General features: G+C 37.9%; 1 protein-coding gene across 3 annotated transcripts in view; it reads left to right on the forward strand.

Annotated features, from left to right (window-relative positions):
- The window catches only part of LOC145997231 (innexin inx3-like), a 68115-nt gene that overhangs the window by 32829 nt on the left and 20091 nt on the right, over window positions 1-15195 (forward strand). The window contains exon 1 of one of the 3 annotated variants that reach the window (XM_083134027.1): window positions 9917-9981. The exons of the other annotated variants lie outside the window; for them this stretch is intronic. Coding sequence (XP_082990153.1) covers window positions 9966-9981 — 16 coding nt within the window. The 5' untranslated portion in view covers window positions 9917-9965. Of the gene's footprint in view, window positions 1-9916; window positions 9982-15195 lie in introns of those variants that run through there. 3 annotated transcript variants of the gene reach the window in all.

The raw sequence follows: 15195 nt of genomic DNA on the forward strand, positions 1-15195 counted from the left end.
CTTATTTTTTTAAAATACATTGGCGTAGCTAGGTATGGGCATACAGGGTTCGACCACCTCCCGGAATTTTGGCAAACTACACTGCTCTCCAATAGATTTTGAGGTACTGCACATTAAATGCTCTTGATTGGTTGTTTGTTTTCACGAAATGTTAATGAAAACGAACCCACTCATGTTGTATCGTATGCTCAAAATGTAGGAACATTGTAGGGACTTGTGATAATACAAAACGACATTTATGTTGCCAGAATTTGAAAGTTGATAAAAATTAGGTATTTTTTGTTCATAACAAGTCTCGAAATAATACACATTTAGCATTTTACGTAATTGTTATATTTCAATTGAATGTTACACATGTTCTATGTTCTGTGCAAAAAAATTGCAAAAATCTTACATTTTCTCTTCAGTAAGTTTAAAGTGTTGTATGATACTTTGGCATGTACAGTGGGATCCATGAGTATTACCGTGCAAATTGTCCATCACCATGTTCGTGGACTTTATTTGACCCAATAAGAGCTTCAAGAATTAAAAGAAAACTCAAAACAAGCTGTTGACAACTTCTGCATCAGCATAGAGTAGAGGCGGCGAATGTGGAATGGTCGGCAAAAGTGGAATACCATGATATTTACAACTACATACGTCTACCATCTATCGGGGTAGTTTAGAACCATCAGACAGTATTTATAGATGGCAGCACTGAAGCAACCCCCGCCATCCACTGTGAATGTTTGCGGACAGAGCACAAAAAGCTGTTTTGGAGGGAGTGGACTTTTTTCGTTACCGTCGTTTTGTACACACAAAGCAAACACAAGGTAAGATTTCTGCAAGTGTTCTATGTGACATTGTTCACCAATGTCGTAGCTAAATAAGCATTGTCAATTAGGTGTCCTGGAAGTTTCCGTTATTATCTAATTTAAGATTAAAAAAAGAAAAGTAGTTAGCGGGTAATGTGGAATACGTGAGGGTGGTTAATGTGGAATACTATTCCACATTACCATCTCTTTTTCAGGCCTTGATACAATTTGTTAAAATCACATTTTTATAGTTTTATGACTTCCTGCATGCAGTTATAAGGTACAGCTAAATGGCAGAGAATGTTTATCATGTTGTGGGAGGGGTTCAAGACACCCTCAAAATTTCTGCAACTTGTTAATGAGAACATTTTTGGCAAATATTCCCTCGACATTGATCTTATTATGTGGCAGCCATTCCTTCTTCAGCCCTTATTACTGTTCTTATTACGAAATTAGATTTTCCTAAACCCTTGCAGAAAGAAAATTGAAATTGTACCCATGTTAAGGTAGAATAATTACTGTAAATGTATTATGACAAAAAATCCTATATTTCATCTGCATATTTAATGCTCAAAATGGTTTCTTTATATTTTGCAGATTCACAGACCCTCTCAGAATGCTGAAAGGAGGAGTACAGCAGAAGAAGTGGGACCCAGAGAAAATGACGCAGGCAGTGACAGCAGTCAGGCAAAAAGAAATGGGATTTCTGCGTGCCAGCAAAACATATGATGTTCCACGGACCACATTATTTCGATTAGTTAGAGAACATTCTGACAAATCTGCAGATGACGCTGCAAGAATACGTGTAGGTCGAAAGCCAATCTTCTCTCCAGCCATGGAAAATGATCTTGTCAGTTATGTCTTAGAAATGGAATCTCGTTACTATGGACTCACAAAACGTGACATTTGTTCAGTTGCTTATCAATTAGCTGTTCGAAATAATGTGAAGCACCCGTTCTCTGTGGTAAGAGAATGTGCTGGTAAAGACTGGTTTAGATTGTTTATGCAAAGACATAAAGATCTAGTGACTCTTCGAAATCCCACTGGAACCTCATTTGCGAGAGTAAATGGCTTCAGTCGCGAAAACGTGGCTAAATTTTTCAACAACTTGGAAGATGCCTACAAGAAGTTCAATTTCCCCCCTGACCGTGCGTATAACGTAGATGAGAGTGGACTTACTGTGGTGCAAACCAAACAGGACAAAATCATTGCATTAAAGGGGAAAAGACAGGTGGGTACTCTGACATCCGCTGAGCGAGGATCACTAATAACTGCAGTAACATGTATGAGTGCGGGTGGTTCATTTGTCCCTCCCATGTTAATTTTTCCAAGGAAAAATGAAAATGTTCAACTGATGAAATATGCACCTCCAGGTTCCATCGCAGCGTACCATCCCTCAGGCTGGATTCAACTCTCAATATTCACTAACTGGTTTCGTCACTTCATCAGTAAAGTGAAGCCAAGCAAAGATGACCCAGTACTCCTCATACTTGATGGCCACTACAGCCACACCAGGAATATTGAGGTTATTGACCTAGCTCGGGAAGAATCCGTTGTTATAATTTCTTTGCCACCACACTCGATACATAAGCTACAACCTCTTGATAGAACATTCTTGGGCCCTCTGAAGAGATATTACAACGAGGAGTTGAGATTGTTTCTCCGTAACCATGGGAGAAGAGCAACTCATTTTGACGTAGGAGAACGCTTTTCCAGAGCTTACCTACGTGCTCAGTCGGGCGAGATTGCTGTTAATGGATTCAAATGCACAGGGATTCATCCCCTGAATCCAAACGTTTTTTAGGGACAGCGATTTCATTGGAGCTACCAACACAGCCAGTAATGACGTCTCTCTACCTGCTGATAGTGTTAATCCACAACCATCTACATCTTCGCCAACTGAAAATCCCACACCGCCTGTACAGGAAACAACTTCACCAAATGAAAAGTCTACAAATGCTGTCTACACTCGCCGATCAACTCAACCCAACCATGCAGTAACACCATGCGATATATCTCCAGTTTCAACTACAAGTAATGCACAATCCAAGAGGGGAAGCAGAACCACTTCGTCAACTGTACTCACAGGAACACCTTATAAACATTCTCTACAACACTCTCATGAATCAGAAAAGAAGAAGTCAAAGAAAAGCAACTCGTGCAAGAGATGTATCTTCAAAGAATCAAACCAGTGTGAAGGGAAAGGAAAAGATGAAATGGCAAAATCCAGAACGAAGCGTGGTAAGAAGCAGGAGGACATTGCACGTACAAGTGAATCGACCATTGAAAGTGATGGAATCACCTCTGATCATTGTAGTGTGATTGGTGAAAGTGTAGGTCCGAGGAACCCAGACACTGAGTGCTTGTTCTGTGGAGAGAATTGGTCGACTGATGTTCCAGGCAATAAGTGGATCCAGTGTATATTGTGTGAATTCTGGGCCCATGACCTCTGTAGTGCATCAGAGGGAGATGTGTTTATTTGCGATTTTTGCAAGTAAATTTGTAGTTTTTCATTTAACTGCATAACGAATGTCGAATTAACATAAATGAACAGAACAATAAGGCTAAGTGTCAAAGTTGTGTAATTTCTAATTATGAGGGTAATGTGGAACACTGTATTCCACATTACCCACCACTTTCATTTTGTTGACATTTTGCACTTTATTCACTAATGTTTTTTTCTTCAAAAGCACATTAATTATTTCAAATATTCTGAGTGTTTTTTGAAAAAGGAATATGTATTGTATTTTTTTGTTGAATTTTCATATCAAAATGTGCACAAATAAAGTAATTATAGTTCAAAATAAAAACGGTATTCCACATTTGCCGCCTCTACTCTACGTAAAATCCATCGCTTAAAAGCACATAGGACGTTAGAGAAAAATTAATGAAAATAGTCATGGACAATTTGCACGGTAATACTCATGGATCCCACTGTACTGTTTCATGCTGTTACAATTCATGTACAACAGTGACAAGTACGTATACATTGCAAGCTGTTATTCCAGAATGAGTTTTCCCTCACAATTTCTTAACACACTTGACATAAGGTTTGGCCCCAACTAGAAAAATCCTGGATACCCTACTTGTTACAGTCAGGTCACGTAATTCGATTTATTGTCAAATGCTTAGAATTTGTTGACAGACAGGTGTAAGTGAAGTGCAGAAAAAAGATTGAATTTTACTTGCATCTGGCACAGAGAAATGTGATTATTTTAAGTTAACACAATACGTTTGCGTTTTTGTAACCACTAATAACAGATTATAATAAAATATCCTGAACTCTACAGTTAGTTGTAGCTTAGTGCATTAATTACCTAATTCTTAAAAAGGTTAAAGAAAATGCAATTCATGTGGTTAGTAGGTCAGTGTTTCCACAAGGCAATAATAGTAATAGTAATTAGTAATAGGAGTAGAAATAATAATAATAATAATAATAGTAAAAGTAATAATAGTAATAATAGTAATAGTAATTAGTCATTTCCAGACAACTCTTGCCATCTATCGTGTATAAGTTTTGTACAGTCGACGCTAATGGTAAGTGAAGGTGAATTATTGTTAGCGTTGCCCACGGGACGAGACGGGACAGGCTTTTAAAAATTCGAGACGAGACGAGACGAGATTGATAATGTGTCCCGAGACAAACGAATATTTTCGAGACGAGACAGCATTTCACAGCATTTCCACGAGACGAGACAGGCCAAAGTCTCGTCTCGTGGGCAACACTAATTATTGTCCATTATCATGTTCATTAATTCCGTTTTCCGAAATGTGTGTGTCAATGATTGAAAGATAAACTATAAAGGTATGAGGGTAAAGTCTGGTTCAGAATCATCACAATTTCATTCTTCGAAATGGCATACGATGCAGATTTAAAAAAAAAAAAACTGGGAACGGCGATGGATATATTGCCTAATCTTCTCTTCATAGCCGAATGTAGACCGCGAGTATTACAAGGCAAATTGTCCATGAACATCTTTATTTTCTTTATTTTAAGTCGTAAGAACTTCATGAATTGAAATAATACACCAAACAAGCTGATAACAACCTAAGCACCAGCACATGTAAAAATCTGTTAATTAAAAACACGTGTATGCAAGAGAAGAATAATAAAAACAGTCAAGGACAATTTGCAGAGCAATGTTTGTTCACCCCTCTATACTGCCCGTTCGCACTTCATTTCTGCAACCTTGTGTTCTGACGTCAGACGAGGAATGCCTACGGGATTAGGTTAGGCCTGTTAGGTTAGGTTCCATTAGCATAAATGCAATTTAAAAATATTATTTAGACTAAGAGAACTAAACCTAGCTAGGCTAGTCTAACAACGTAGGCATGTATCCATAAATTAAAAAGCCTTTTCCCGTGACGTCAGTACACAAGGTTGATAAAGTGTTGTGTGATAAGTGAGACCCCCCCCCCTCAACTATACAGCCCACACAACATAACACCGTAGGGGCGGTGCAGCTAAGTCGACTTGATAAGATATCACTTCTTTGGTGATCACAAGCACGAAATTTGCAATTTGAACTAAGGTACCTGAATCCAACCTATTTGCTGTTTCCAAGTAGTTACATGGTTAATTCAACAAATGACGTTAGTATGTCATTTAGACTGTCCCAATGACGTGATTGAAAATGTTGGCTGTAACTTGAGAACAAATAAGCTAAATAACTGTATCTCGTGATTGTGTTCTACGTAATGTAATATTGCATATGGAAGTAATTACTTACTACATTTTCTAAGGGACCGGCGTTTATATCTCTAGTACAGTCAGATCCACTAGTATTGCTTAGCAAATTGCCCATGATCATTTTCATTAGTTTTTCTCTTGCATGCTATGTGTGTTTAAGCGATAGAGTTTTATGTATGCTGGTGCAGAATTTGTCAACAGCTTGTTTTTAGTTTTCTATTAATTCTCGAAGCCCTTATTGAGTCAAATAAAATGCAAGAACCTGGTGATGGACAATTTGCACGGTAATACTAATAGATCCCACTGTACAGTGGGATCCATGAGTATTACCCTGCAAATTGTCCATGACTATTTTTATTAATTTTTTTCTTACATCCTGTGTGTTTTTAAGCGATGCATTTTTATGTATGCTGGTGCAGAAGTTGTCAACAGCTTGTTTTGAGTTTTCTTTTAATTCTTGAAGCTCTTATTGGGTCAAATAAAGTGCACGAACATGGTGATGGACAATTTGCACGGTAATACTCATGGATCCCACTGTACATATTATGATAGCTCATAATTTATGCTTTACAACAATCTACTTAGTTTAGACTTTATAATGAAGGAAAAGAAGAACACTATGTAAGGTAGATTCAATGTGACCTCTTAATAATAATAATAATAAAAAAAATTCTTTATTAAGCGGGCGAGGTTCAACTAATGGCTGCTCTGCCACCTAACCCTTGTCAATATGATAATACATATAAGTTGATGTAAACTGCGTATGGAGCAGTAAGTTAAATGCAAAATAATACACAGATAAATAAAATGAAAGAAAAAAGTACATAGGAATTAGTTGCATATAAAAATAATTGTAACTAGAAATACAAGAGACAATAGTAATAATAATTCAATAATACAATTCCATATAATGAGTGACTTGATACCTTTAGTATGTGCCCCGAGTCTGCCATTGTTCCCTTAACAGCAGATCTTTTACTTTACCTTTAAATTTAATGGGTTGTTTACACTAGCGATATTAGCAGGCAATGCATTCCATGCTTTGGGAGCCGAAAAGGAGAAAGATGATTTGTAGGCCGTGGTAGAGTGATGGGGTAAATCGAAGTTGTTCCGTTTACGGGTAACATGGATTTCCCTACGGGAATGCATCTTCTCAAACAGGTATTGTCAGTATGCGGCGTACCAAACAGAGATAGTGCAACTTCCTTCTGTTTACCATGGTAAGAACCTGATTATTATTTAAGAATGGAAGAATATGATCGGATTTTTTGCAAATTTGCAAATGTGGCATTTTTTACTCTTGTATTCATGTAGAGTGTGTGGGACTCACTAAGGATCTTTCATTTGCCCAGAGTGTGATGTGTAACAAATTGGTTTTTAAACAATGTTATTTATTTGTACAAATCTCATATCTCATTATGTAAATAAAATGTAAGTTTATCAACATACTTATATACCTATAAAAACAACATTGTGGTACTTTATTTACAATTCCTGTTGCGTATTTTGATGTGAAAGAACAAAATATACGAGTAGGCCATATTGGGTACTTATGTACCCAATATGTCTTAAACGTAACTGTTTAATTAAATATTCCATGCACCCATTTTATTATAGGGAACTGACTCCAATTTTCAGTAATCGTTCAGAAACGTTCCCTCTTTTCAACATTGCGATTTGTTTACCTTCCTGACTTTGTACACCATTACAAACAATCTTAGGTAGGCCATATTGTGTTCAGGTACCTTACATACTTTGAGAAGTACGTCACATGATAAAGAAGAGTCAAATCAAGTAGCAAAGGTGCTGACATGTACAAACGTTAATTTACCTTTCAGTTTGATTGCTTCTGATATTTTGGGCTATTCTTCACCCGTCACATTATACGGGGTCCAGCCCCTTACCATAACTAAAATATAACTAATAAAACATAACTGTAATGTCGGAAGACTAAAATATTCTCACCTGGGTTAAAAGCTGAGGCTGTAAAGGGGCACTCAGCACACATAAGGACAAAACATAGGACAACACACACACAGCCGTCCAAGGATTATACTGGTCGTAGGTCTAGACGCCAGAGCCTCGTTAGTCTTCCAAATTCAGTCCAGGGTGTACTAAGTGGAAGTAGGTTGAAAATTGGGTGTACCACGTGGAAGTGAGGTTGATAATTGGGTGTACAGTGAAATCCATGAGTATTACCGTGCAAATTGTCCATCACCATGTTCGTGCACTTTATTTGACACAGGAGCTTCAAGAATCAAAAGAAAACCCAAAACAAGCTGTTGACAACTTCTGCACCAGCCTATATAATAATCCATCGCTTAGAAACACGTAGGATGAAAGAGAAAAATTAATGCAAATAGTCATGGACAATTTGCACGGTAATACTCATGGATTCCATTGTACCACGTGTAAGTGAGGTTGACAATTGAGTGTATCACGTGTAAGTGAGGTTGACAATTGGGTGTACCAAGTGGAAAGATCACCCCTTACACTCCGTAAATTTGTCTTTGTATAGAAAAAAAAATACCCTGCTCAATTTTGGTCCCTTCTTATTTTGTTCTTTTTTTAAAAGAACTTGGTAATTTTTCAAATCGGCTACCAAAGGATCAACTGATCAAATTAGATATGTATAATTTCGGATTTACTCCTTCATCTTTCCGATTTTCTCCTCATGGCACCCCCATGGTGGTATCTATCCATCAGGGGCAAGGGGTATTCTCCCTCCCCAGAAGACGAGTATTGAAAATGTTCATTATATTAGTGTGATTTTTTACGTGGAAATTAATGTAAACCTTATTCCCTTTTAAAATATTTTAAAATAAAAATTTCTCTCCGTGGTAAAGTCTTGTTTGCCCTCTCCTGGAAGAAATCTCGTCTGTATCCCACGGGCGCCCTGAGATATGCTTTTAAGAAATATTCAATTTCACATAAACTAACTAACTAACTCTCTAGCCTTCATGAACCCGAAGGTTTATGGCTACAGCAACACACGCCTTACATCTGTCCCTATCATGGGCAAGATCAAATTCAATCCTTTCCATTCTTACCGATTTTCTATAGATGCATCTCAACGTTATCCCTACATATTCATTATGTTTAAAATATTCAATCTCACATGTCCAATGTTTTTTAAAAGAGAGGTCACCTCCCAACAACAAGAGAAAATAGACAAATGAATGATCTTTTAGCGCAAATATTCATTTTTGCATTCAGATAAACAGGATGTGTCACATTGTGGGAATCTTAATCACTAAAGAATCAGTGCTAGCAAAGAGTTTGGTTTGGTTTGATTTGAGTTGGTGTCCACTTTATGCACAGTAAAGCTTATCGGGACTGGACCTACAGTTTAAAGTGCTCAAGATAAGTCAAGCAGACAAACTGTTAAGAATAAGGTTCAGTGCACCTGAACAGTTTTGCACGTTTCATGTTAGCAAACATGAAAGTGAGCCATGCTTTTCCATTCTTTAGTCTTTTAATTTCAACTGCAACAAAAGGTTTCGAATGTTATGTGTCTTTCGATTTTTGGTATCTCGGCCAGTGGTAAATTGATTGATTGAATTGGTGTTTTAAGTCCACTTTATGCACAGTAAGGCTAATCGAGACTGGACCTACAGTTTAAAGTGGGATCCGAACCACTATGTGCCTCAACCGGGTATCGAACCCGGGATCCCTTGATTACAAGGTGCCCAGTGGTAAACAATGTCTGGTGTTTTCTTTGCGGTAGTTCCTAGTCGGCTCGGATCTTTTGACATGCGGACTTCAGTTTTGGTGTTGGATGATTTCCGGCACGATTTGCTATGCATGTACGTATGTGTTCCTGTACTACGACTGACTGGATAATTGTAACATACTGTCAGTTTTCGATGTCCAAAGTTTGAAAAAGTTTCGAAAATTATTTTTTGAAAAATGAAATTAAATTATCGACATTCAAACAAAAATCAATTATTGTTTGTTTATCCAAACTATATTTGTGTGTGTATGTGTGTGGTGGTGCTTGTTATGAACATTTCTTTTGGTTGGGATTTTGATGAACAACTTTGGAGGGAATGCGCCATCAGCCTTGAGGAGGATGGACACCACTGAAAGTGCTGATAGGACAATGGAAGGAATCGAGAGCAAACAAAGAGTATTTATTGCGATATGCAAAGTCGCATGACTTGAATGTTATGTGTGTCTCATTGCGATAAGCGACAATCGGATAATATCCTGTGACTCAGGTAGTCACTAGTGAGCGTCGCATTCCACTCATTGTAAGCACCGGATGATTGGAATCAAAATAAAATGATTGACTGCATTGTGCTCAGAGTCAATGCATTGTTCTTCTTACAACGGATGTTTACAGTGCGGAATGCATGGCAGAAGGCGTGGCCTACGTGTCCTTGCGTACTATAAAGCCCGCCCCGAGCCAGGAGATCCCTCGTTTGTTCGCTTTTGCTCGGAGAAGACGGATCCCAAGCTGACAATCTGACGAGTTCATCATGATGGGCTTCAAAGGTAATCAACTAAAGAAAACCGTTGTGCCTAGGAGATAGGAGATACTCTTCACTTCACATATCTTCCTACTCATTCCCTTTTCTTCAGTCCTTTCTAAGTCAAACACTTTAATTCCCTTGTCTTCATTCACTCTAGTTTCTTCTCAACTTTATACTCCTCAGACAAGCTTTTCATACTTCTTATTCTTCACTCCCTTTATTACTGACTTCAGCCTTTTAATACCTGCAAGTAAATTCACAACTCTTGGCTGGCAATTGGGTGCTAACGGGTCTTATTTCTATTGAGAACTTTGGCAAAACTCTTCTCATTTTTTCTCTCTCCTTCTACAATACAGTCTTCGTACTTTCGTTTTAGAAAGTGTTAACAGAAGAATCTCAGGTGGTTGTTAAGAGGAAGTTCTAATCACAATTCTGCTCACTTAGGAAGTGTACAGAGAAGAATCTCAAGTGGTTGTTAAGAGGAAATTCTGGCTACAACTCTACTCACTTAGGAAGTGTACAAAGAAGAATCTCAGGTGGTTGTTAAGAGGAAATTTTGGCCACAATTCTACTCACTTAGGAAGTGTACAAAGAAGAATCTCAGGTGGTTGTTAAGAGGAAGTTCTAATTACAATTTTGCTCACTTAGGAAGTGTACAAAGAAGAATCTCAGGTGGTTGTTAAGAGGAAGTTGTAATTACAACTCTGCTCATTTAATAAGTGCTCACAGAAAAATCTCAGGTGGTTGTTAAGAGGAAATTTTGGCCACAACTCTACTCACTTAGGAAGTGTACAAAGAAGAATCTCAGGTGGTTGTTAAGAGGAAGTTCTAATTACAATTCTGCTCACTTAGGAAGTGTACAAAGAAGAATCTCAGGTGGTTGTTAAAAGGAAGTTCTAATTACAACTCTGCTCATTTAGGAAGTGCTCACAGAAGAATCTCAGGTGGTTGTTAAGAGGAAATTTTGGCCACAACTCTACTCACTTAGGAAGTGTACAAAGAATAATCTCAGGTGGTTGTTAAGAGAAAGTTCTAATTACAACTCTGCTCATTTAGGAAGTGCTCACAGAAGAATCTCAGGTGGTTGTTAAGAGGAAATTTTGGCCACAACTCTACTCACTTAGGAAGTGTACAAAGAAGAATCTCGGGTGTTTGTTAAGAGGAAGTTGTAATTACAATTCTGCCCACTTAGGAAGTGTACAAAGAAGAATCTCAGGTGGTTGTTAAGAGGAAGTTCTAATTACAACTCTGCTCATTTAGGGAGTGCTCACAGAAGAATCTCAGGTGGTTGTTAAGAGGAAGTTCTAATTACAACTCTGCTCATTTAGGAAGTGCTCACAGAAAAAAAAACAACTCAGGAGATAAGTAAGACAGAGCTCCGGCTACAATACCTGTACTTGAATTACACTTCGGACTTTCGGGAAGCATCCAAGGAGTTGGTTAGCAGAGATCTCTGGCTACGACTCTGGTCACGTAGGACGTGCACTTAGAAGAGCATAAGGATATTGTTAAGAGAGAGCTCTGGTTGCTACAGTGGGAATTGAACTTTACTTCGGACGTGTTGTGGAAAGCACCTAAGAAGATTGATCAAAGTGCTTTGTTTCCAACTGTAGGGATTTAAATTCACTTGGGAAACGATCCTTGCCGCACCCGAGGACATTTTAAACAGATAGACACGGTTGTGAGGCTGGGAGTTTAAATTCACTTGGATATTTTCCAGGAGACACCTATTTAGATTGTTAAAAGAGAGCTTGGATGTTACTCTGGAAGTTGAAATACTCTTCTTATATGGTCCAGAACGCAGTTCAGAGAATTGTTGAGAGAGAAAGAGAGAGCTCTGGCAACGACTCGGTCTACTTTATGCACAGAAAAGCTAATCGGGACTGGACATACAGTTTAAAGTGGGATCAGAACAACTATATGCCTCCACCGGTTATCAAACATGGGACCCCTCGATTACAATTCGGCTGCGTTAACATTGCGCTACGACCCTGCTTTATGGGCGGGGTATTATTCGCGATTAAAATTACCACCTGAGCGCTAGTGTCGTTTCCAATATGGCCGCTCTATGTAGGATAAATCTTTGTTTACATGCAGTAGTAGTACGTAAGAGGGGCGTGTTGTCATAGCTGGTATGGAAGAAACGTTTAAATTAGGCGATATTTTCAAATATAGCGAATGCGATGTGAATTCCAGGAACTTCAGCGAAGGTGAAGCTGTGCTGAGTACGAAGCATTTAAGTATGGTAGGCAAAAATAACACGGGAAACGCAGACGAAACTAATGTATACGCACTTGTTCTTCAAAGCAGTGCTGTTTCTTCTGCACCTTAGGTTGAACTGGAGCGCTCGGAAATGATTTGAAAATAAAGCAATTCACCCGTATTTGCAAAGCTTGGGCAGGAGAAAAATGTAAACATGCCGTTGCAGTTCTTCCCCCAAAGAAGCAGGCTGGTTTAATAATAACACAGGATAATGATAATAGAATTCACAATTTCATCGAGGCTCTCTTCACAACAACATTAGCATGTCGATTTTCTTTTTCTGTTTACCTTTGTGATTACAGACATTAATTAATTCTCAAACTATTTTCATCTTCGGACTTAATCGACTTGCACCTGTTCCAAATTTAATACATGATTCATTGTTTTTGAAAAACAGTTTTATGCATAAAGAACAATTTAAAACTTTACTTTCGTGCTAATAGAATCATCTTTCCGAAAATAAAGTGAACAGACACGTGCATTCTTCGCAATTTCCTTGCCGCATTTCAATGTTATCCCCTCATGCCAATCCAGAATCCACGGTCAATCAATTCTGTTTTCCCTCATTTATTTACAAATTTCATTTTGTTCATTCCACGGGGTGGAAACACAAGCAAACTTTAAACTTGCCCTGATCCACAAAACGATTTAGAGCAAAAAACTGAACAGTAAACGTTACTATTTCGAACATTTCCCATGCATTCCTACATAGAGTAGTTCCGGAAAATCCACCAGATGGCATTTCGGATAATTTTAATCGCAAATCGTTGACACGCACCTTCTGCCTTTAGGACTTTATGTTAATCTGGTTATAACCCTTTTTATCGGACTTCTCAGAGGCTTCTGAGGGTTAGTAGGACCAAGCCCTTGCGAGGTCTGTGGAGCAGGATTTATTTTTAATTATCACCTATGCAGGTTTGAAATGAAAGATCATTAAGACCTTTCACTCGAAGATTTATTTAAACTTCCAATGATATACAAACACTTTTCAAACAGACAATTCACCTGATACAACTTGTAGGCCTAAACCTATTAGTTGTTCCGAAGTTTATAACCCTGGTCTTTTTGATGATGCAGGAGAACGCCTTATTCAGAGTTGGGTTTGTGGAATATCTGCCAAATGGAGCACAAGTACACCAGCCAATCCGAAGATTGAAGCAAGATATTACCCAATGTCCCCTGAACCATCAGCCTTTCGGCGACCAGGAGAATTTCCCGTAGACTTACAAAAGTCTAGCTCTTTTATATCCTTCCTTCCTTCTTCTTTGATTGGCACACACCGCCTATGAGCGATTTCTTGCCAGGGGTTATTTGGTTTGTTATGAGAAAGTTTGTTTACATTCCAGGTATCTGTTTGTTTATGTTACAATGTTGTGTTTGCGTGCAAAGCTGTACAGTATCCACATGACATCAGACCGTGGTTCGTAGAGTAGAGTCGAAAGAGACATCGGAAATGGAATACCCACACGTTGTAACTGGTTGTATAGAGACCCCTGTGAAGTTGGCCCGACCCATTCGCGTTGCCCACTTCAAAACTAGTCAGGACGTTAGTTCTTCGTTAGTTCTCGATAGTTCTCATAAAATTTTCGTTAGTTCCGAAAATACATAAAAACTATTAAGGAAATAAATGGGTCGGGCCAACTTCACACTTTTTCGACCCATATTGAAATTCCAACCGAAAACCATCCAGATCGATTGATTTTCGTTAGTTCCCGTTAGTTCTCATAAAATTTTCGTTAGTTCTCAAAATTTATCCAATTTATTCGCCGAACAATAAATTGAGGTAATTTGCAGTTTTCCAATTTTGACACGGAAATTTTATCAAAAAATGGTCCGTATTGGTAGAATGTAGAGATTATGAGTCAATTTTCTTGAAACTTTAGTCATTTTATCAAATTTATCCAATTTATTCACTGAATAAATGCTTAGAAGAAATGTGTTGGCCTGTACCGCTAAATTTCGTTGCCCACCTCAAACCTAGTCAGGACGTTAGTTCTTCGTTAGTTTTCGATAGTTCTCGTAAAATTTTCGTTAGTTCTCAAAATTTATCCAATTTATTCGCCGATTAGAAAATGGAAGCAAATTGAAATTTCCCAATTTTGACTCGGAACTTTTCTCAAAAAATGGTCCGTATTGGTAGAATGTAGAGAGTATGGGTCAATTTGTTGAAACTTTAGTAATTTTATCAAATTTACCCAATTTATTCACTGAATAAATGCTTAGACGAATTGTGTTGTCCTGAACTGCCAAATTTCGTTGCCTACCTCAAACCTAGTCAGGACGTTAGTTCTTTGTTAGTTCTCGATAGTTCTCGTAAAATTTTCGTTAGTTCCCAAAATTTATCCAATTTATTCGCCGATTAGAAAATAGAAGCAATTTGAAGTTTCCCAATTTTGACACGGAATCTACCTCAAGAAATGGTCCGTGTTTGTAGAATGTAGGGAATGTGAATCAATTTTGTTGAAACTTTAGTCATTTTATCAAATGTATCTCATTTATTAACTTAATAAATGATTAGGCGAAATGTGTTGGCATTAGCGGCCAAATTTCGTTGCCCACCTGAAACCTAGTCAGGACGTTAGTTCTTCGTTAGTTCTCGATAGTTCTCGTAAAATTTTCGTTAGTTCCCAAAATTTATCCAATTTATTCGCCGATTAGAAAATGGAAGCAATTTGAAATTTCCCAATTTTGACAGGGAATTTTTCTCAAAAAATGGTCCGTATTGATAGAATGTAGAGAGTATGGGTCAATTTTGTTGAAACTTTAGTCATTTTATCAAATTTATCCAATTTATTCACTGAATAAATGCTTAGACGAAATGTGTTGACCTGAACGGCCAAATTTCGTTGCCCACCTCAAACCTAGTCAGGACGTTAGTTCTTCGTTAGTTTTCGACAGTTCTCTTAAAATTTTCGTTAGTTCTCAAAATTTATCCAATTTATTCGCCGATGAGAAAATGGAAGCAAATTGAAAT

Source organism: Lepisma saccharinum, chromosome 13 (assembly GCF_977018435.1).
Source record: "Lepisma saccharinum chromosome 13, izLepSacc3.1, whole genome shotgun sequence".
NCBI classification, from domain to species: Eukaryota; Metazoa; Arthropoda; class Insecta; order Zygentoma; family Lepismatidae; genus Lepisma; species Lepisma saccharinum.